At 32.0% G+C, this 23,160-nt stretch overlaps 4 protein-coding genes across 6 annotated transcripts; all 4 read left to right on the top strand.

Annotated features, from left to right (window-relative positions):
* Positions 1-8,839: 8,839 nt before the first annotated feature.
* On the top strand, positions 8,840-10,873 carry LOC100775212 (plant UBX domain-containing protein 10). 2 transcript variants are annotated; one of them, XM_026126377.2, is made up of 5 exons: positions 8,840-8,918; positions 9,004-9,596; positions 9,954-10,127; positions 10,234-10,431; positions 10,531-10,873. In XM_026126377.2, exons 2-5 carry the CDS (start codon positions 9,081-9,083, stop codon positions 10,771-10,773), a joined length of 1,131 nt encoding a protein of 376 aa, XP_025982162.2. In that variant the 5' UTR covers positions 8,840-8,918; positions 9,004-9,080; the 3' UTR covers positions 10,774-10,873. The 2 variants fall into 2 exon arrangements, with proteins under 2 accessions (XP_025982162.2, XP_025982161.2); XM_026126376.2 differs by having other exon boundaries at positions 8,852-9,596.
* Positions 10,874-12,315: 1,442 nt separating this feature from the next.
* Positions 12,316-14,887, top strand: LOC100775757 (probable apyrase 7). Its single transcript, XM_006600567.4, has 2 exons — positions 12,316-13,734; positions 14,319-14,887. The coding sequence occupies exons 1-2, from the start codon at positions 12,615-12,617 to the stop codon at positions 14,867-14,869; spliced, it is 1,671 nt and encodes a 556-aa protein (XP_006600630.1). The 5' UTR covers positions 12,316-12,614; the 3' UTR covers positions 14,870-14,887.
* A 2,227-nt stretch (positions 14,888-17,114) lies between these two features.
* On the top strand, positions 17,115-20,219 carry LOC100779135 (CRAL-TRIO domain-containing protein C3H8.02). Of its 2 annotated transcripts, none has more exons than XM_006600570.4 (6): positions 17,115-17,576; positions 17,794-17,928; positions 18,279-18,425; positions 18,823-18,975; positions 19,089-19,211; positions 19,959-20,219. In XM_006600570.4, exons 1-6 carry the CDS (start codon positions 17,442-17,444, stop codon positions 20,034-20,036), a joined length of 771 nt encoding a protein of 256 aa, XP_006600633.1. In that variant the 5' UTR covers positions 17,115-17,441; the 3' UTR covers positions 20,037-20,219. The 2 variants fall into 2 exon arrangements, with proteins under 2 accessions (XP_006600633.1, XP_006600632.1); XM_006600569.4 differs by having other exon boundaries at positions 17,222-17,576; positions 17,776-17,928.
* Positions 20,220-22,020: 1,801 nt separating this feature from the next.
* LOC100306073 (SOUL heme-binding domain-containing protein) lies at positions 22,021-23,160 on the top strand. The gene is made up of 2 exons (NM_001250181.2): positions 22,021-22,295; positions 22,376-23,160. The coding sequence occupies exons 1-2, from the start codon at positions 22,096-22,098 to the stop codon at positions 22,815-22,817; spliced, it is 642 nt and encodes a 213-aa protein (NP_001237110.2). The 5' UTR covers positions 22,021-22,095; the 3' UTR covers positions 22,818-23,160.

Genomic DNA, 23,160 nt, shown 5'->3' on the forward strand with positions numbered 1-23,160 from the left:
TAATTAAGTAACCCAATTCACAATTTTACTTTGATAAATGTCTTTAGGATGTTGGTTATAAAATTAAAAGTGATATATTTTTAACTAAAACATTACTAATGTACTCTATTATATATGGTTTAATTTTTAATATGTATTAACGTAATTTTAAATAAAAATCATTTACTAATTTTGTTAACCAATATGCATAAGATCCTTCTTAGTAAAGACTCTTTTCAACTTTTTAATAATTAAAAAGTGAACACCTTAAAATCTGTGACAACTCTATAAAAATAAGAGTCCCATCAATTATCATTTTCCACATTTTTTTAAAAAATGTTTTGAGTATTGATGTTAAGCCACTTAAAATTGTTTAACTAGTGTGTCAAACCGGTTCACCTTCCCCATGTCTTGTGTACATTTGAATTCAACTTTTTATATGTATATACAGATTATATGTATTTTTTATTGAAAATAATTTTATTTAAATCAAATAGAACTATCATGATTGAAATTTTTTTATGAGTATTTAAGTTAGAATTCAAACTTTAAATTATTAATTGAACTGGAATAATTTCACGTTGATTTTTTTTTTTTGACAGAAATTTCAATGTTAGTTGATGTACGCCATTTTGGTGTTGATTTGAATTCAAGTTTCATCCTGATTTGTCTTCCTATGGTTGTATTATACCAGTACTAGTAAATTTTTTCATTTTTGTGCTGGCATCCTATTTCTGTTCCAACTTCCAACCCCACTGCATATTATTTCGCTCTCCCCTGGGGATATCTGCTTTTACTTTCCTCTGCTCATATTATTAATTGCATTTGATACGGTCCAAGAGAAATTGACTTTAAGATTATGGAGCTACCTCCAGTGAAAGAGGCACCAGACACCAAAGCAACTTTAATGGGCCATGCCTAATAATTATATTTATATCCATTGGCAACAGGCTATCATGAATGGTGTGGAGGAGCAAGGAAACAACAATCACAACTTATTATTAGTCCTAACTCCTTTTTGACTGATTGTATGTGGATAATTAGGTTGATTATGAAAATGTTACTGTCTTTGTTCTAACCCACCAAAAGGTGCATGTTTAGGCTAATCCCCATTTGCTACATCTAATACTATTTCTCAAGCACATTTGTAGTTAAAATCCTAAAATCAAACTATTCAATTTTGTAAATATACATTAGAGATTTATATACTTAGAGTAAGATGAATGAGCTAATAAGTAATCAAGCCTTTAACATTATTATCACAGCGCATAGCAAAAACTAAAACCGAAACGCATTTGTTCGAGTTTCAAATCCATTTATCCATTTTAGCGTAATGTTATTTTCACTAAAAGTTCATATAAAACTCTTTACAATAAAGAAAGGGAAAAAAAAGAGAAAATATAAAATAAAATAAATAGCGTTATCTTCTTCTCTTTTTTTTTTATAGTGAAAATAACGTTATCTTCTTTCACTTTCCAATGACCAAGTTTTTGTGTTGTTAGGTTCATCCCTTGAAATTTAAACTTATATATGTACCAAACTCCAGTGTCGTAACTTCTGTAAATTGTAACGACGAGCAAAAGAAGAAAATGAGTCAATAACTTAATAGTAGAAAATATTGTCCTTAGTTGATAGAACTAACTATTCTTACACCCTCCCGAGTTTAATAAAATTTTATTTGATATCTTTCTTTCTCTTTTTTAATTCTAATAGTTTTTTCTAATTTAGATAATAATACAAGGGTGCTTCTGGTTACCCGTTAACTATGTACAATTATGGCTTGTTTTCACGTCAAATACTCGAGAAAAAAAATGTATAATCTAGTTACTATATAGCTTGAGCATAACGTGCGTCTAATATTCAGGACTTGTCTTTCCTTCTCATTAACACTGATATTCTCTATATTACAAGAGGATACAGTAATGTGGGAGAAAAAATTATTCAATGTAATGAGACGTTTGCATTGATAGGAGAAATATTTTTTTTAAAACCTGCGAATCATGATTCATAGTATCATGAGTATGAGTATTGAAAATGATTAAAATTCATTTGATTATATAATTAGTTTTAAACATGATCCAAAACTGAGAAATTGTTTTTGTCCTAGTGATACTGGCTTAGTCTCAAAAATCTAAATTTGAATCTTATGGATGTAAATAAAATGAGTGAAAAAGGGACTCGAATAGAACTTATCATTTTTTTGATAGAGATTAGTTATCTAATAAATTAGCTTTTCATCTTAATTTTTTTTAGCTTTTGTTTTATTATTTTTTATTATGACCTTTATGCTTTTAATTAGTTCATCTATTAATTTTACCAAACCCAGTCATAAGCTATCGAGATATGTTGTTTTTCAAACACTTGTGTTTTGGTCATACAAACTGGCAAGCTAACTAAAATAGCTTGTTGAATACTACTCTAAATCAAATCAAATTAATATTTATTTTTAATTAATTATCTAATTGAAGGAGATTATTATTTTAGTGATTATTATAATAACTTAAATTTCTTCAATTATGTATAATAGAATATTTGAACATTTTCAATATTTATTAATTAATTTTAAAAAATAAATTAAAGGTTTCATATGTCTATATATGTTTGATATTTGACTCCTATAAAATAGGAAATGCACTTTACAAGATAATATGAAATAATAATAATTCCTTTGAAAATTAATGGTTGATATTATAATTAATTTTAAACTTTGTTTATATATTATTATTATTTTGATTATTACAATTATTAGCCATTAATTTTTTAATCAACAATTCTAAGTGCATTTTATCCTCTACAGTGCACCTCTCACTTTAGAGTACTAGTACATCCATTAATCTTTGATTTATATTTATTATTAGTAAAATAATACTTTTCTTGAATATTTTTAAAATTTATATTCATTCATAAATTTAGAAATACTTACAAAGTAAGGCACACTTTCTATTTAAAAGCAATGTTAAATTTAAACTTAAACAAGCCTGCTTTTTTACTTTTATAATTACAAAAAACCACAACCATCAAAAGGGTTCAAGGAGAATAAGAATCGTTTACATGACATGCCTTCCATAGAGGGCAGCATGTTACTACCGGTTAAAGTTTTGATCAGATAATATAATTACCATATATGTATGTAGCATATGATTAATTATGCAAACGGAATAGAAAGATGTATTCCTATATATCTAGCATAGCAACCTAGCTAGTAAAAATTCTCTTGGGCGGAGAGTTATGTTATGGCCACTAAGCAAAGAATTTGTGACTGTGTTGTTGTGTTACGAAGCACAAAAGTATGGGCCCATGCACTCTGGTAATCTTTTTAGGGTTGTGATAAGGCAATGGTGATGCTTCCCACTATTCTTTTTATTTTCTCTCTTCTTTTAACAAATCCCCACTCTCTCACCAAACTTGTGGAGATAAATACTCGAGAAGCGCTAGCTGCACTAGTCAGCATGAATATTGGTCCATAGTGAGTCGCGGATATAGAAACATACAACCTACAATCGAAGGAGATTTAATATATATATATATATAAACTTTTTTTTAGTCATGGCCTTTCGAAAAGTGAGTCTCAATATATATTAAACAGATTCCCGCAAAGAACTTTACAAATTTCAATTACATGCATTCCTAGAAGTTCATACTTCATAGTTCTTGTCGTAAAAGTGTGATTTTCTGGCATAAGCAAATATATATAGAATCGGTTCGCTGGATTTTGCTAAAGGCTGCCACGCTGAGCGTGCTTTTAAAAGGAATCAGCATCTGATGACCAATTTAAAATACACGATAGAGAAAGTTCAGAAGTAGTGGAGCTGATATTCGTGATAACGGGCACTGAAATTCATCTTCACGGAGGAATAACTATTGAACCAAACAAAGAATTAAGCGCATAATTTTCTTGTATTTTGCTAGATATATTGATAATATAAACTATGTCTGAATATTGATTTACTATTATTTTGGACCTTGCTTAATCTTAACTCAATAAACTTAGATGCAGCCAACTTAAGGCTAAAATTAAGTTCTTATCAACTTGGGGATAATTCAAAAGGTTTCATTATCGTGTTAGATAGAGGTGACAAAATGAATTTCGCCACAATTTAAGTTGTGAGTTATATCTAATCAAGTTAAGATCATTCTGATGCACTTTAAACTTCTAGAATGATCTTATCAAATGAGACATATAATAAAAGACAACAAAACTCCATGTTTTAGGCATAACTTTTACTCTAGTTGCCTATATTTCTAAAATTTATTGATTTTAGCATCAAAGTTCCACAAATAACCTCCCTTCTCTTTTGAATAGGATTCAATCTAGATCCTGCTTGAAGACTTATACATACATATAGTAACTTTAATTTGTTATTGTTAAACTAACACAAGATATTGTTAGGTCGATTGTATCCATATAAGTGGAGATTTGATCTATTGGTGTTTTTTTATTAGATAAATATATTCTACTATAATTAGATTGAAATTTTTATTATATAAATTATGTTTATAAATTTAAATTAATTCAATTATAATACTTTATTAGTATATATCAAATTAATTTTATATAAAATTTTGAAATATATAAAAATATAAATCATTGCATTATAATTTTATTATTATTTATTTTTTATAATATTTAGGACAAACTAAAGTTATATATATATATATATATATATATATATAAAATTTAATAATTAGATTGACAAAAACAAATTTTCTATAATTTATTAAATTGCACAAAGACAATTTAGTTTTAAAATTGTTTATATGTATGTGACTAGTCAGTGAATAGTGATTTTTTATTATTAATTATAATATTTATCTATGATATTTTTATTTCAATTTTTTCTAGTTTTTAAAAATGGACCTTATAAAATTCCTATTTTTCTTTATTATTTTGGTTTAATACTCTAACATACATAACTTTGTTTTAGTCTCTATGGTATTTTGGTTTATTTCGAAATAATTCTGACGAAATAATTATCGGTAGAAACTAAAGGTAAAACATTCATATATTCAAAGGATTAAAATGAAAAAAAAATATATATTACATAGACTAAAATAAAAATAACATGACAAGAAATTACAAGAATTCAATAAAAAAAAAAGTATAAGACTAAATAAAATGAGAAGAGAAATATATTATCAAGGGAATTCGTCCTGATTGCCAAGTGGAGGTGCACGGCGGCCATAGGAACATAAGCTTAAAGTGAGTACCTAAAATATATTCAAAGCATGCGGCAAGTTATAGGAAGGAAATGAGTATGGCCTCTTAAAAGCAAGTGTGGCTGTATAAGATAATCCTTATACAGATAACCCACTAAGCTCATAGTGGGTTGAAGATGATCATTTTTATGGGTCTCAATGTGGAAGCCATGTGATTGTCTTTGCATATAATCTTTTACTGTTTCCCTTGTGAAGACAAAATCAAAAGATCAAACTTTTTACAAACTTTTTTTTCTGAATGACACCAGACTTATTAATATGAACTTTTGAAGCTAAGTATAATTATTAATATAACTTGAGACACGTATATGCTAAAATAAATAAATGCTTAAAGGGGTAGTCACGGTATATTTTCTCCGTAAAAAATCAATTTTTTTGTTATTAAGTTATAAGTAAATTTTAATTACTTTTATTTTATTTAACGAGATTATGTTGAAAATACATTTCCTTTAATAGGAAAATTGTGTTTAATATCAAGATTAAGGATAATTTTAAAAACAATTATTTTTTTAATTAAAACAATACAATTTAATGAAATAAACTAACTTCTTAAAAATTTACTTATAAAAAATAACAGTGGGAGTATTAAATTTATTCGTTTGTTTTTTTTTTAGTTCAGTGTGTTGTGGAAAAGGCAATATCTGGGGGAAACACACCAACCCAACTTGTAAATGTTCACACAAACGAGTCAAAACTATTCAAGTGCCAATAGCACTAGAGAGAGCCTTTTGTCAACACATTTGACAAATTAGATTATAGAGTCACAAGTAATGATTCCTCGGGGGAAAATGCAAAGGATATATGAGGACTAACAAAATATTGCTTTCAGATTAATTATATGAAAACAAGAAGGGGAGTTTCAATCACTGTCAATTAACCGACGTATTATGAAATCCAGACACAAATTTTATGGATAACTACATGTAGGCCCTATATTGGACATGTGTGTCGCAGAATTGTAAAAGTGATATAATTTTTAGGGTAAATTAATTTTTTATCTTCAAATTTATCATTTAGATTTAATTTAATTTTTATTTTTTGGATTTAATTTAATTTTTTAATTTTTAAAATTGATTCAATTTGATCTTACGATGTAAATTAAATAAATAATGTCAAAAAAAACATGTATATTTGTGGTAGTTAAAAATTATTCAATTTTATCTTTTGTGATTTTAAATTGTTACTATTTCATAATACCTTTAATCCATTCTAGAGTGAATGACTAAACTGAATCTATTTAAAAAATTAGAAAATAAAATTGCACTCTAAAAAAATAGAGGATCAAAATGAATCTAAAAAATAAATTAGAGGACTATAAAATTAATTTAACCTAATTTTTAAATGTTTTTTATCAGCAATAATTTTTAAATATGTAATGAATTATTTTCTAATATTATATTAAAATATAAAATAGTAGGCAAGTACGACGTGAAGTTTATATAATAAAACATAACTATTTCCACTAATGTGGTATTTCTATGTCTGCATAAAATAATAGTACTATATTTTTCAACTACTCAATAGATTTGCGATTTTTTGCTGAAATGTCCATTATTATGTTTGGTTATAATTTAACATTATAATCATAACAAAGGCATATCACGTTAGAAGTATTAAAATTAGAAAAAGAATAGAAAAATTATTATCTTATAATTTTATAATTTTTAATAAAGTTTAATTAACAGTACACTAGAAGGAGAGTCCTAACTATATTTTCTAACACGTTTTTAATTATTAATTAAAATTTAATGAAAATTATACGATTACAGCTTACTTACAAGTAATATAATAAGTGAGACTTATAAAATTTTATACCCATAATAATTTTTAATAAATTTCAACCAACATGAAAAAATATTTTTATTTGGTTTTGATTATAAATAAAAAAATCTTTAGTTTTATTGAATGAAAATTATTTTAAAAATAATCTCACTAAATAAGCAAATTATATTAATTGAGATTTATTTATATTTGAGAAAAAAATAAAAAAATATATTACTTATGTTCTAGACTAAAAGTAGTATATCTTTAACATTTCTCTAATTAAAAATGCTTTTAGCTCATTCAATGTACCACATCCTGAATTTAATTCTGTCGAATCTAAACCTAACTATTAATGTGAGAGGGAACATCTGTAATTACTTTCAGCTCATTCAATGTACCACAATGAATTTAATTCTACCGATTCTAAACCTACCAATTTTGTGGGAACTACTAATTAGAAGGAATTTATGGTAAAAGTGCTTTAAAATACTTATTTTTTATGAAATTAAAAATACTTATTTGGATTTGAGTTTGTTATTTGGGTTTTTGCGTAATGTACTTGATACATGGATTTTTGTTTACGCTTTGATTGTCACAATGAAACATTAATGTAATCTTTGATAGTACTATACAGTATAAGAATGCATATCTATTAGTGTTAGACAAAATTATAGGGCATTATAAAAGTGTGATGGGTGCATATCATTTTTGTAAAGACCTAATGGGGTAACAGAGAGAAGTCCTTCCAGTGTCTTAAACCCAGAGGGATCCTCCCATCCTATGGACAAGATAAAGTAAAACCAGAGCTATGAATATTTTGTTTTTAAATCAAAGAAATATTGGGAAAGACTAGAGCAACATATATCTTTTTTTTAAGATACTTCTGCAACGCTACATTTTTATGTTGGTAACAATGCGGACAGGTTAGCTTCTGTTACTAATAATTTGGGCCTTGATTTTACAAGCTCTGTTGTTAGACCCACATATTGTTGGGCTACTTATGGAGGTTAACATATTTCACAACATAGATTTCTAGCCTGGGCTTTTACCCTTTGTGTGGCCCAGAAGGAAGAGTCCATCATCCCTTAGCACATGCACTACTTTAACATTCTAATTGACAGAAACCAAAAAAGGAAAAAATAAAATAAAGAGGGTAACATATTTTTCTAAGATGCTCGAGCAGTTTAGCACTTTAGCCCTATGAATTTTCAGGCAATGAATGTGTGAAATATTCTTCTATCCTTCTTTCGAGTTATGCACAAAAGTGAGAAATTACAGATTTTGTGCGAAATCTAGTCAGAGTTTGGGTTTTGTCAGTCCTAAGTGATACTCTATACTACCTGAATAAAGTTCAATTTTCGTTGGGCATATGAATACGTTCCTCTACTACTTTACTTTGGTCTCGGAATAATGAAAATTGAAAAGTAACGTAGGAATAGAACAATTTTGATGCCATATGCACCATAATCCCCCATCTACATGAATACACCTCAACAGTTGAAAAATTATTATATGATCTACAATTATTATGATTTCAACTTAATAAATTTTCACATGACGCATAACCCAATCTTATTAACTCTGTCTTGTAAAATGAAAATTTTATAATATATTTTATAAAAATTGATTGACGAGAGGTATGGGTCAAAGGAATATCGCTCAATTAATTGAATAAAGTGTATAAATTATTATAAATCTTTTGATATTGTCTTTAATTTTGACTGATAAAAGAAAAAATCTAGAAATATCTAATAATTTCTCCTAATTGTTTTAAAATAAATAACACTAATTTGATGCAGAACAACAAAATGAACGGCGGATTCGGCCTTAAGCAAAGAATCTTCTTTATTATTATACTTTACCTAAAAGAAAAACAAGTGTGGCATCTAAACATTCTTGGACAATCCTCCCGTGTCTTTTCCACAGAACAAGATTTCAAAGAAAGACAATATTGCATGGTAAACTTGATTCCCTTTAACATTTTGATAATCATACATCTCTTGGACGCTACAAATTCTCATCATCTTAACTATGTTACATTAGAACACCCGAAATTAAAGCATGCAGTTGCTGCAAGAATAATTTGGAGGGACTAGTGTGGAAAGTTGAAACAGAAAGAAATGCCATCAACAGTGAGGGATCACGGGATTGTTCGGAGGATGGCAAGTCTCCCTCGAAGCATAATGGAGTTTATAGGAAGAGGAAGAAGAAGAAATCAGCACACAAATTTTCCTTTGCAGCCTCAAGACCACCATCATGATCCACAACCACATGGTCAAGTAGTAGTTCAAGATGAATGGAGTTTTCTAGAGAGTTTTGAGCAGCAATTTGGCACCAAACATCCTTTCTTCTATGCTTGCCGGTTCATGGAAGCTATTAAGTTAGCTGAGCATGATCACAAGTTCTTGTTCATGTACCTCCACTCGCCTGACCACCCTTTTGCAAACGTTTTCTGCAAGGAAACGCTGTGTTCAGAGCCGGTGATCCAGTTTCTTGATGTGAATTTTGTTTGCTGGGGTGGACTTGTGGATAGAGGAGAGGGTGTGCAAATGGTAGCAACACTAAGTCCTGCTACTTTTCCTTGTTGTGCTGTCATAGCCCCCACTCCTGGTGAGAGCATAGCAGTGCTGCAACAGGTTGGTTAAATTCTGAAACACACATTTATGCCTTTTTGTTATGGACTATGCTTCATGCCTCAAATGTGCAAGATGTTTTAAGGAAAATGGGCAAGTTAGCTATTGTTTATGTTGCTGTATTTCATTTTTGGTATTAAAAATTTATTGTAGGAGGGTTATTAGGAGATTGAAATTATGACTTGTCATATGTGAGAATCTGTCTTACTTTACTTGACCAACTCCCTGTGGATTTTGTGTTGCTGAATTGATAGTGATGAAATTATGTTTGATCTTTAAGTGCATCATAAGTCAAAAACCCAAAATACTTGAGACAGCCTGTGTTATATAAACTAAAATAATTTTTCTTTTGGTTTTCAGCTAGAGGGACCCCTTTCGCCAGCTGAGCTAGCAGGGATTCTACAAAGAACATTGGAAGAACAAGGGGTGGCTTTTGGAAGTGATAGGGCTAAGCAGGAAGAAAAGATCCGAGCAGACCGTAGGCTTAGAGAAGAGCAAGATGCTGCATATCTTGCAGCTTTGCAAATTGACAAGGTGTATATCTCTCCACTTTTCACATTTCAACTACTAATTTAAACTTAATCTAAAATCTAAATATATACTCTTGAAATGCTTAAGTAACACTCATTGCTAAATTTAGGAAAAAGACAAACCGAATAGTTTACCTCCAAGAGAGAGACTTCAGAAGCCGGGTGAAGCTCACAACAACAGAAATTATGGGAAATTGTTGAACAATTCTATCAATGTCACTAAACAGAACAGCAAAGTGAATGAGTCCAATAAAGAAAAACGAGACAAGGGAGTTGCAAGTAAAGGAAGCGAGTCTCAGCCCACACAGGTTCATATACTTGAGTCCTATTACACAACAAAGTTAATATCATGTCAAAGTTTAGCTTGTGTTGAACATAATTGTGTTTGTCAAAATTTTCTATTGCAGATACTCATAAGGTTTCCAAACGGGGAAAGAAGAGAGCATACTTTCCTTTACACAGACAGAATCCAGTCCATTTTCTCATACATTGATTCATTAGGTTTGCCATGGATTGGAAACTACAGATTGATATCAAATTTTCCAAGAAGAGCTTATGGAGTTGATCAAATGAGAATGACTCTCAAAGAGGCTGGCCTGTATCCTAAAGCTAGTGTGTTCCTGGAGCCTTTAGGAACTAGAGTCCCATAACCCCCATGTTAAAGAACAACATAAATTTGAATTTCATTAATCAAAATGAGAGCAACAAAAATTATTGCGTGGACTTCACTTGAGCTCTTAAATTGATTAAGATTTGAGTGCATCTCCAAAATTTCTGGACTTCTTGTTAAATGATAATTTCTAACCCTTTTAACTGTTGTTCTTGTTTATAGTAAAAGCATAATTGCTCTGCCGATTCCAAATTCTGAGTGCATGGATGCCTTATTCTTTCTTTATTGCTTTCCTTCATCTTGCAAAACCAAGTGCATAAATAAATACTTTCACCATTTAGAAATTTTGTTGGCCACTCTTTCCTTATTGACCGAAACGGTTAACTTACTGACAACTATGGTTTCCACTTTCCAATAAACAAGAAATAAGCTAAGAAAGTGACTGTCTCTTCCAATTACAGGTTCCTATATAGTGCTAAAGAAGTAAGCAGTTTGAAAATCGAGTACAAACTAAATTCGTTAATAGAAAAAAAGAACTAACATCATGAAGAAAGATGTAAATTGCATAATATAAATAACTGTCTGTAGACGAAAAATAAAATGAAAGCAGAAAACTGCTGAAGATTAAGGTTGAATGTAAATGAAAATGACTGGGCCTGTGTATTTCATTGATTGGGTTGTAACTTCTTTTAAGAAAAAAGAAAAAAAAATTAAGTATACAATGATCACTTATGCGCTGAAAATTTTAGTGCACCTCTTTTCTGTAGTGCATTGATGTATACAATGACCACTTGTAATAGTCAGTTTATACATTTTTTTTATAATTCAGTTTATATATTTTAGGCTTAAATATATTTCTTTAATTTATTAGAATATAATTAAAATTAGTTGTAATTTTTTTTAAAAAATAGTTTTTTTTTATAAATAGTGTCTATTATCATTTAACACTGGCGTAAAATATATTTCAACATATCATGTTAACAATTATTTTGAAATAATATACCTAAACATACGTTGTCATTAATAAATAATTATAAAAAAGCATCATAAAAAATAATGATAGAAATTAGGGTGGTGACTTACTGAATTAATAGTTGAATGAATGAATTATTGGGTTATTAGTTAGAGGAAATACTGCTAAAATTAAATTTTGATGTAATTTTAATGTATAAATAATGTTTTTTTATTAAATCAAAATGAGAAAAATAATTTTTAAAAAGGCATCATAAAAAATAATGATAGAAATTACTTTAAGATTTTTAAAAATTTATGATGATCAAAGTTAATAAAAAATCTTAAAAAGTTAATACTAAATTTTACTAAAAACAGATTTTATCAGATTTATAATGTGTTTGGATAATATCAAAAGTTAATTTTACTTCTCAAAATCAAGATAACACCATGAAGAAATAAAAACAACTATATGTTGATTTTGTTGCTTTACTTGCACCATAAAAAATATTTAATTTTTTTACTTTATGAATTTAATTCAAACACGCTATTAAATCAGTTCTCGACTCGATTATGGCGGCGGCCGGCGACTCACTGAATTAATAGTTGAATGAATGAATCAATGGGTTATTAGTTAGAAAAAATACTACCAAGATTAGATTTTGATGTAATTTTAATGTATAAGTATTAATTTTTTATTAAATAAAAATGAATAATGAAAAAATACCGATATGAATTGAAGTTACCGAAGCAATCAGCATTCAGCAAAGAAAAAATCTTGAGAGTTGAGACTCCTCCTCAGTCCAGTCAGTAGCAGTTTGAGTTTTTCATCAATCAGATAATTACGGATCAAATTACAACAAGTTTATAGCAACTACAACTAGTCAAGTAGATCTGATCTGAACGAATTCAATAAAAAAGGGATTTCTAATGGAAGTCCCCAAATCCCCTTCCAAATACAAACGAATCGCCAAACACAAATGGCTCATAAAATTCGCTTTACTCATTCTGATGATGCTGTTATTGTTTCTGGGTTTTTATCTCGAGTCAGATACTAGGGGAAAACTCAATGCGTCGTCGTATTACACCGTGGTTGTGGATTGTGGAAGCACCGGGACACGTGTGAACGTGTATGAGTGGATGGTAGGGGTAAAGGGAATAAGCAAAGGGAACTTGCCAAGTTTGCTGCACTCTTATCCTGATAATACAACCAGGAGTAGCTCACTCTGGAAAAATTCTTGTCAATATCACTGTATGCAAACCGAACCCGGGTTACACAGCTTTGTTAATGATTCTTTAGGAGTGAGAAAGGCTCTGGAGCCTCTGATTGTGTGGGCAGAACATCTGGTGCCGCGCGAAATGCACCGGAAAACTCCTGTTTTTGTCTTGGCTACAGCCGGGTTGAGGAGGCTTCCCGGGTTGGAGGCGGAATGGGTCTTGGGAGAGGTCGAGGCTGTTGTGAAAGATCATAACTTTATGTTTAGCAAGAGCTGGATAAGGGTTTTGAGTGGGAGGGAGGAAGCCTATTATGGTTGGGTGGCTTTGAACTACAAAATGGGCAGCTTTTATAGCTATCTTGACTCTCCCACTTTGGGACTTGTTGATTTGGGTGGCTCTTCGTTGCAGGTTGTGGTTGAGACTGATGGTGCTGGGGATGATGTGCATATGATGAGATCGAAGCTCAGCTCAATGGAACATCAGATTATGGCGTTCTCATTGCCTGCATTTGGCTTAAATGAAGCGTTTGATAGGACAGTTCTTATGCTCAGAAACAATCAAAGTGAGGAAAGAACTGAGCTCAGACATCCTTGTCTGGTCTCAACTTTTCTACAAAACTATACATGCCATTCTTGCTCTGGATTGGCTTCCATTTATCAGAAAAATCGCAGCCAACACCAGGAAGGTGAACTTCATTCTTTACGTCTTACTGGAGAACCTGATTGGGAGCAATGTAAAGAACTAGCTATTGCTGCTGCTATGAACTTGAGTGATTCCAAATTGTCACAGACAGTTAGCAAAAATTGCCAAGCTAGTTCATTTTCTGGTATTGGTAAGGGTATATAATCATTTGTTTGCATTGTAGGTTTTTTATTTTATTTATTCATGCCTGGTTTTTTATTTTTTTTTCTGTAGAATATATGTGTGAAGTGAAAAGAATAATAATTTCAGCAAGGCAAATGTTGGATGAAGTTACCACTTACCACTGGCTTAAGTAAAAAATGTGCAGTTCGGTTTATGCCAAGTGGCTATATGAAGTTACTTTCATCTTCTGAACCTCTCACCTATTCTACAAAACTCGCCCCTGTAAAATCATTGAAATAAAAAAAAAAAAAAATAGATCAAGCAATAAGGAAACTTCATCCCATCCCATCCCATCTACAATCATACCCAAAAATTCATTCCTAAAATGTTGATAATGTGACTGAGATTGGCTTACCGTCCACTTTTTCTTTACTATATATGTGCACCACCCTAGCTCCGAGATAGCTTTACCGTCCACTTTTTCTTTACTATATATGTGCACCACCCTAGCTCCGAGATAGCTTAAGGAACATGGAAGAGGGAGGTGTTGTTATAGGTTCTGTTTATTATGTGCTGCTAGGAACTTACTCTATTTCATTGTGTACCTTGCAGGCACTGGTATACTTAATTTAACAGCTGTTGCACACCCAATCAAGTTTCATGCTTTATCTGGCTTCTTTTTTGTCTACAATAAGCTAAAGTTAAGCCCAAGAACCAACTTAACAATGGTTTGGGAGTCAGGCAAGCAATTATGTTCAAATTTATGGTCTGGTTTGAGCAATGTTTCTGACAATCCAAAGTATGCTGGACAATTTTGCTTCCGGGTGGCTTATATGGCATCATTGATTGAATATGGTCTGTGTCTTGGTGATGTTGAAATGGTATTTGGTCCAGGTGACATTTCGTGGACCTTAGGAGCTGCATTGATTGAAGGGAAATTTCTGTGGTTAAATAGTACAAGACACAAATCCCATGTTATTATTTCAACTTTAAAGAATGTCAAGGTCATGTCTTCTCCAACTTTTCTCTTTGCTGTACTTCTATTGCTTTTATTGATTGTTTATTTTAGTCAAGTTAAGCTACCAATGCCAAGCAGGAGGGCTTCTGCTCCTGGCTCATCTTTGCCATCTTATACTCATGTAAGACGTCGATCTAACCAATAATATTCCAATGTTCTTGTATCTTTCCTTTGCATAAATTCATTTTGGAAGAACGACAAGATAATATGTTATACCATTGAGGCCAAGTTTAGTGTGCCCATGGCTACTAGAAATTTGGACCTTTTATTATCTATTTCTTCCCATCCTATCAAATACATATAATTTAACTAAGAATACGTTTTCACAAACTAGGTCATGAAGAGACTAAGATAGACACATAATTGCACTGATTCAAAGTTGTAGAAAACACATTCTGATGTCTCTCTTTTAAAACATTCAGAAAAATATCATCCTAGAGAAATCCTGCCTCTCCTGGTGCTTGTTCTTCTTGTAGCACATTCTCAACATAATTGAGATTGGGCACCTGCAAAACTAGATCACCTCCTTGAGAATTGAACCTCAACTTGACCGACCTACTAGTACGATTCTGTTTTTCACACCAGAAATTAATTTCACCTTATATATCTTCTTAACACTAAAGATTCTATGCATAAGTTATGGTCTAGCTAATTCTTATATGGGTTTGGTTGAGTTGGTTTAAAATCTTTTAAAAAAATTGGTTTGAGTCAATTATTTAAACTAGACTAACACAATCCAACATGATTATATTCAATTGACCTACACACATTCATATTATTACTATGTTAAGTTTGCATAGTTTGCAGCTTCTGCCTCCAGTGTGGTATGCAGGAGTATCAGGTGTCATGATTCATGATATTAACCTGTTTAAATACGATCTGTAAATATGGGCAAGGGTTATTATCTATACTGTGGCAGGTCAATTTTCGTACGGTAAAATTCTCTTATCCATTCTCCTGTTCAGTAACTTTGCCTTTGTTGTTTACTGACTTAAAAAGCACCATGCACACACTTGAAAACCCCTCTACCCCTTGAACATGCAGGCAAGTGGAATCCATTTGCAGGTTATTCAGTTTTAGTGTCGTTGTCCATGCTACACTGATCTGATTTCTCATGTTTTGTCTTCTCTGCCTCCACCTTTGCTCTCAAGTTTCCACCTTAGCAGGCTTTTCAACACGGTCCTTGGTTCTCATGGTAGCCAGAGGATTCTGACATGGAATATGGATTATATTTGCACTATAGGATTGAAGCTGAACTGCCCTCTTTTCAAGCTCTTTAAATGCAAAATTATTTTGTTTATGCTCCTCTATCTGTCAAATTACAACACCATGAATAGCTGTCAGCAAAACCACAAGCTTCTTTTCCTCTCAGTTGCCTCCTTGTTTGGAATATAATCAACAGGAAGGTGTCATTCTTCACAGACAAGAGTTTGTCTTTTTTTATTTTTTTTTTCATAAGCACTTAATTACAAGAAAAGAAAATAAGAAGGAAAAATGAAATAAGTTTTTTTTAAAGTTAAAATTAACTTATGCTATTGGTTTGCACATTTCAAGGCTCAAAACCGAACGGTAGAAGGAACATTGGTATATCATTGAAGATCAAACTCATTTTTATGGATGGAAAGGTGATTCTTAACTTCAACCAACCAACCAAGCACTAAAATTATTTCATAAAATAAAAAAGTGTTAAAACAGTGCAAAAACACCTAAGCTTTGGGGGACGTGGATTCGGAGTGACTGTATAAAATCCTAGCCATAAAAAGCAAATCATGTACATTAAATTGAAAATAAAATATAACGTAAAAAAAATTGGACCCTTGGATGGTGACCGTAAGACCCTGCAATCACTTTATAAGTACATACTGCATTACTGCATAGAGTTCACATCCAAACTTGGACATTTTTTTTGTCAACAAAAAAAAGTTTGACATCTGAAATCCGTATTGTCATTTCATGGCCCATTTGATCAGAGCATATAGGATTCAATTGACTGAGAAAACTAGAAAATCAAAACCAAATACAGAGAAAAATAGTTACACTTGAACGCAAAGTTGAAATGGACTGAATTTTTCTTTAAAGTTTAAAGAACAGTAATATACAGTCTTGAATGCTTTCAATGAACTTTTAACTTGTTGCATAGGGTAGAAAATGACGGCTGAATATTTAAACATTGTATATTGCTAACACTACTATCCTAAGGACATTAGTTAAAAACTTAAAAGAAAAAAAATATTTAATGCAAAGATTATAAGAGATTAAGAGAATATAAAAAAAGTCGTGAATAACATAATTTTATATATCTTAACAAAAAAATTATCTTTTTAGTTTCATAACAAATGTCAAAAGGACATTAGTTAGCATTTATCTTCAACTTATGATATATTTCTTTTTGTCATGGTCAAGCGCTTGCTTGTGGTAAACACCATTTTGTTAAATAAATTATTTTTTGGGTTGTTTTTAATCAGACCTGATTATAGACTTATAGCCTTAATACTTTATTTTGGTAAAGAAGGAAGAAAATAAATGGAGTGAAAACAGATGGGTGATAAAAGAAAAAAAAGTAGAAATAAGAGTTGTTTGATTTAAGAAAAATAAATGAAAAAAAAAAAGAAAAAGAAAAGCAGATTACTATAGCCTAGCCGGTGGAGCAAGCTAGAAGTTGGGAAGTTCCTCCTCCGCTAACGTAGTAGGAAGGAACACGACAGGTAGAACACAGAATGGTGCTCATGCGAACTGTGTACCCAACCATCGCTGTTCCTCTTCCTCTTCCTCTTTCAAACCTTCCCGTTAGGACCAATTTCGCCGTTCGATGTGCCAACGTTCACTCGCAAACGCAACTCGACTCGCGCAAGGTAGCAACTTCAACAATTTTTCCATCCACCGCATTGCACATTTTTATTTTTATTTTCGTTTAAGTACACAACCACAGTTAAATGCTTGATTTTTATTTGATGGGTTAGCATAATTAAATTCAATATCAATATCGATATCCTCAATTCCTCATCTTCTTGATTACTGCGCAATTTATATATAAAAAAAATAAAATTGCAGTTGGTTCTTGCCGTGAAGGAAAAGCTTGAAAAAGAACACCATAACCTCCCTGTTGGCAGAAATGGAAGAGATGATGAAGATATGATACTGTGGTTTCTCAAAGATCGCAAGTTTTCTATTGATGATGCTATTTACAAGTTGACTAAAGCCATTGTATCCTTCTTTTCATTATTATATCATTGTGAAATTTTATTCATAACCATTGTTTAGATTCTGCTTGTTTGTGGTGGTAAAAAATAAAGTGAATTTGTCAAAATTTATTTTCTACTTGCTCATGTAGTTTCATATGTCCGAGATGAACCTAGCTGATGTGTCCAATGTGGATTGTTAACTTGAGCTCAACACCCACCTGAGTTCAATTCAAGTCAAATAGTTCACCTTGAACACGTTGATTAGATTCAGTTCGGACAGATAATAATAAATCTTGTTCATGTTAATTAGATTAATTTTCATTCAAAATTTTCCACCTACTCAACTTGTTACTTTTCCTTCTACTCTATAAGAAATGGCGTCGAGATTTTGAGGTGTCTAAATTAACTGAAGAAGTCGTTAAAGATGCTCTTCAAACTGGAAAAGGATACGTACACGACCTTTTAGATATCAATGGCCGACCTGTGGTCGTGGTGGTTGGATCAAAGCATATTCCTCAAGTAAGAGCAGAAGTTAAAGATTTTTTTTTATAAGCCAAATAATATAGAAGTTATAGAAATTAATATTTTATTATGCTTTGTTACTATATATTTCTTGTTATTTTTATGTTACATGAAATGAAATCGATCTGAGAAAATGCAAGTATTGTTACTTGCATGCCTGCTAAAATTTGATTGCCTAATTTTGCTACAAATTTATGGTATCAAGTATGTGCAACTTGATGTCACAGTTTGTACATCTGAGGTCAATCTTTGTCAATTGTCTCACATTTTCTGTAATACATAGTACATACTGCATTTTCATCTATTAGTTTGTGGATATATCTCACATGTAACCAGCTCCTCATAACCTTTGGAAAACTGTCTGTGACAATATGGATAAATAATTATGTTACAGGCACTGGACCCTGCAGACGATGAGAGACTCTGTGTTTTCTTAATTGAGAAGGCATTGAGTAAGCTTCCAACTGGAAAAGAACAAATACTTACAATAGTTGATCTCAGAGGTTTCAGTACCGAAAATGCTGATCTTAAATTCTTGACATTCTTGGTAGTATTTTTTATCATCTGCCAAATATCATTTTGATAAGAAGTCTGCATTGTCATCACTAGAAAGAAGTTGTACAAAGAGCATCACAAAAACTAATGTTTTATTTTTTGCAGTTTGATGTATTCTATTATTACTATCCCAAACGATTGGCTCAAGTCCTATTTGTAGATGCACCTTTTGTTTTTAAGCCAATTTGGCAGCTAGTCAAGCCCTTGTTAAAATCATATGCTTCTCTGGTAAGTGTTGCTCATTTTTAAATGTGCATTTATTAATATAAGAAAAAAAAGTTATTTTTCCCTTTATAATGAAGTGTTGAGAACTTGATATGTCTTGAATTTTGTAAATGAGCCACCCCAAATTATAACCCACCCCAATTTGTTTAAATCAAAATTAAGGGGAAAAAGGGAAGGTCTGTGGTGGAAGTGGAGGGCTTGGGCCAATAGGGGTTTGTGGTGAACCTGACCCGTTTTTCTGTATTTCAATGGAATGTGAACTGGCTTATTAGGTTCTAAGTTAGGGTAAAAATAGGAGTTTTGTTCGTTGTAATTGGATCTAACATCACAGAAATAGGAGGTATTTGCCTTTTGAAGGGTAGCTCTAGTGGTGGTACCTGACCATGCATTTTCACCTTCTGAATTTGAGGTTGAGGGTTCATGTCTTAGACCCTCCCCATTAGGCTCAGATAGTTCCACGTCAATTATCATCAGGGGGCTAGGGACAATGGTCCCATCCATGAGATCCCTCATTTCTTTGGGATGGCGAGCATGTAACTGACATTACATTGTGGTTAAGTCAGAATGTTTTACATTTGGCTTATGCGATATTGGACGTAAGATTGTTGGATCATATTTCGAAGTTGAACAAAACCATGAATAATGATTAATTTGAGCACTATTTGGTGTTAGATATTAAGTCTCTATGCTGCCCATTTTCACTTTCTTCTAATTCTTTCTTCTCCCCCCCTCCTCGATTTTATTTTACAGGTGAGATTTTGCTCTGCAGAGACTGTTAGGAAGGAATATTTTACAGATAAAACTTTGCCACCAAGCTTCAGAGATTGAAAGTTGGATGATATAAAAAATTGCAGCAAACTTTACAAACACACTCTTATTTAGTGTGAAATATATAATTTGATGTGTTTGATTTAGCATTAGTCTTGCAGTTTGAAAGACCAATGTGTGGATGGATCTGACGACAGAAACACAACATTTATTTAGTTGGAAAAAAAATAGCTTCTTACTTGATATTCAGTTGAGAGGAATATGAGAGAAACTAAACTATGCTGGAGATTGGAGAATTGTGTTAACTGTTAAAGAGGGACATAAAAGCAACATTAGAAATTGACATGGACCGAACCCCGATCCGAAAAATCGTGTTCCAAGGCTTCCCATTAATGAATCTTTCTGATTCTCTCGGATGAACTGATTTGTTTGTGGCTTTATGTCAGCATTACCGCATGACATGAAATTAAACACCTTGATTTGGTTTTAATTGTATTGTGAAACCGAACTAAACTTTCTTGGTTCACAAAGTAACACCACTAACCAAACCAAATCAATGTTTGAATATTCTAAATGTATTAGAAATAAACAAACTAAATATGGAAGTATATAAAACTCATATATCATAAAGATGTAATTGGAATTATATTTGCTAAGATGAGAATTTGAATAGTGAATTTTATATAGTATTTAATCTTTTCATTTCTATATTATGTTAGATTTCATCTCACACTTGTATTTTAACCATTTTTCTCTCAAATGTAAGTCTTTTTCATATGATAGTCTTCCTCTCGAACGAAAATCATTCTCAATTCACGATTATCTAATAGTGACTTCAAGTGAATCTTTTTCACATGATAGCTTCCTCCTTTAGTGGAAGTCATTTTTAATCCCCTCCAACATGTTCTAGTACCAAATAAACAATAACATAAGTGAACTTAACATCACACTTCAACCTAAAACCTTAATGCTCGAGATTTATAGGTCTTGTTTTCACTTAAATGATGTTCAACTTTTTCATTCTTACATGATATGAAACTTCACCTCACACTTGTATTCCAATAACATCTCTCTCAAGTATGAGTCTTATTCACATGATAGTTTTCCTCTCAGGCAGAAGTCATAGTATTTTCATGATAGTTTTGCTCTAGATACTTGAACTGTCATTCCACCCACAGAAACACAGCCTAAACCTAACGCTACCAAAACTTTTAATACAAGGGATCCCCAAGCTAAGGATCCACAATTGTCATCATACTCGTCCGAGCCAGTCATCAAGTTTAATTAGGCTTTAATACCAATTGTTGTGATATCTAGAGGTAAATATCAAGGAGATTTATACCAATGAGTCATGAACAACCACATTAGTAAACTTAACACCACATTTTAACTCAAAACTTTAAAGTTCAGATTTATGAGTTTTGTCTTCATCTAAATGATGTTCATGATGTGAGACTTTACCTCATATTTATATTCACAAATTTTAATATGAGTATGTACCTTCCTACTTCCATTCGTGCCTAAAATATCTCAAGGTCATTCCATCCAACAAATTCTTTTCACCTTTTTAATAACATTGAATCTGTGTAGTGATGTTTAGGCTCGTAAGTTTACATATTAATTTTTTAAAATTTAATTTCTAGGTACTATTAGTATAATTTTTTTACAACTAAAAAAAAATACTTTTTTTACAAGAACATTCAATAGGATTTAATCATTTCACCAAACCAACTCATTCGTTAATATAATATGAAAATTGGTATATTCTTAATAGATGTTTGAGTAAAACATATTATAAAGAGAATACATATAAATTAAACTTTAATCTTTCTAATAAAAAGAAAACTACGGAACTTTTTAAAATGTTTTAGACGACAAAAAATCTAATGTAGAACGTTAATATTATCATTGTTTTTGACTTTTTGTACATGACATGCAAATTCAGTAGGTTATATTTTGGATAAAAAAAAAAATGGAATTATTTTGTCCCGAAACGGCAACGTCGCAAGCCTCAATAAACGACAAGGGTATGGTCTCAAAACTCAAAGTATTGAGAGCAACCAAGCAACGCAGGGCAGGGGCATAAGTGGTAGTTAACAGCAAGAGAGAGGAAAGCAGAATGAAGAAGGCAAGGGCGTTGAGCGTGGCAGTGAACGTGTTGTGTTTGGCCATAGTTTGCAGTGCGATCGAGTCACCGCAACACACAGTAGTACACTCCGAGTCCGATTTCGAGATCAGGCTCTATCGTACCTCTGTTTGGATGTCCGCTCCTGCCCTCGACATTTCCTTCGAAAAAGCCACCTGGAATGGCTTCCACAGGTATTCAATTCATTTTTTTTTTAATTATTCCACTGCGCATAGTAATCCTATGACTATTCCCGTGTTTCCCAATCTGGCAGGTTGTTCCAGTTCACAGAAGGTGCCAACTTGAATTTCTCTCGAATTCCAATGACTATTCCCGTGTTGACAACCGCGGTCCCCGGAGCGGGTCCTCTTCAATCCCAAGGCTATTACGTTAGTTTGTACTTACCCGTTAAGTTCCAAGGTGATCCTCCGGTGCCTCTTCCAGAACTCAATATCAAGCCCTATGAATTCAGCAGCCACTGCGTTGCGGTTAGGAAGTTCTCTGGATTTGCCAAGGATGAGAGGATTGTCAAGGAGGCTGAAAAGCTCGCCACGAGCCTGAGTAGGTCTCCCTGGGCTGAGTCCAAGACCGGGCGTGGTTACTCGATTGCGCAGTACAATACTCCGATCCGGATTGTCAAGCGCAAGAACGAGGTGTGGGTGGACATTGATGCTCCTGAATTGGGCTGCAAGTCGGTCGGTGTTGCCGCGCATTGATTGAAGGGAGAATGGCAGGGTGCATTCCTAGTTGTGATTACCTGCCTTCCTGTACAGGTTCTGTCTAAATGTAACAATTTGCTCTCTTGATATGTTTATATTGTGTAACTATCCTGGAACATCATAGACTTGTTGTGTGTGTAAATAATAGGATTATGTGAGCGTTTCCACAGATCATGTCATGGAAAAGATATTGACTCACTTGAAAGTGTGCAAAATAATTGGTTCGGATTGAACCAGATTGTATCTGAACCTAATTCAAATTAGTTTTATCCGAACTCATTCTAAGAAAAAAGGAGTGTACTATTTTATAAAATCAATTCAGTTAATCGAATTATTTCTA

This window comes from Glycine max, chromosome 17, assembly GCF_000004515.6.
Source record: "Glycine max cultivar Williams 82 chromosome 17, Glycine_max_v4.0, whole genome shotgun sequence".
Lineage (NCBI taxonomy): Eukaryota > Viridiplantae > Streptophyta > Magnoliopsida > Fabales > Fabaceae > Glycine > Glycine max.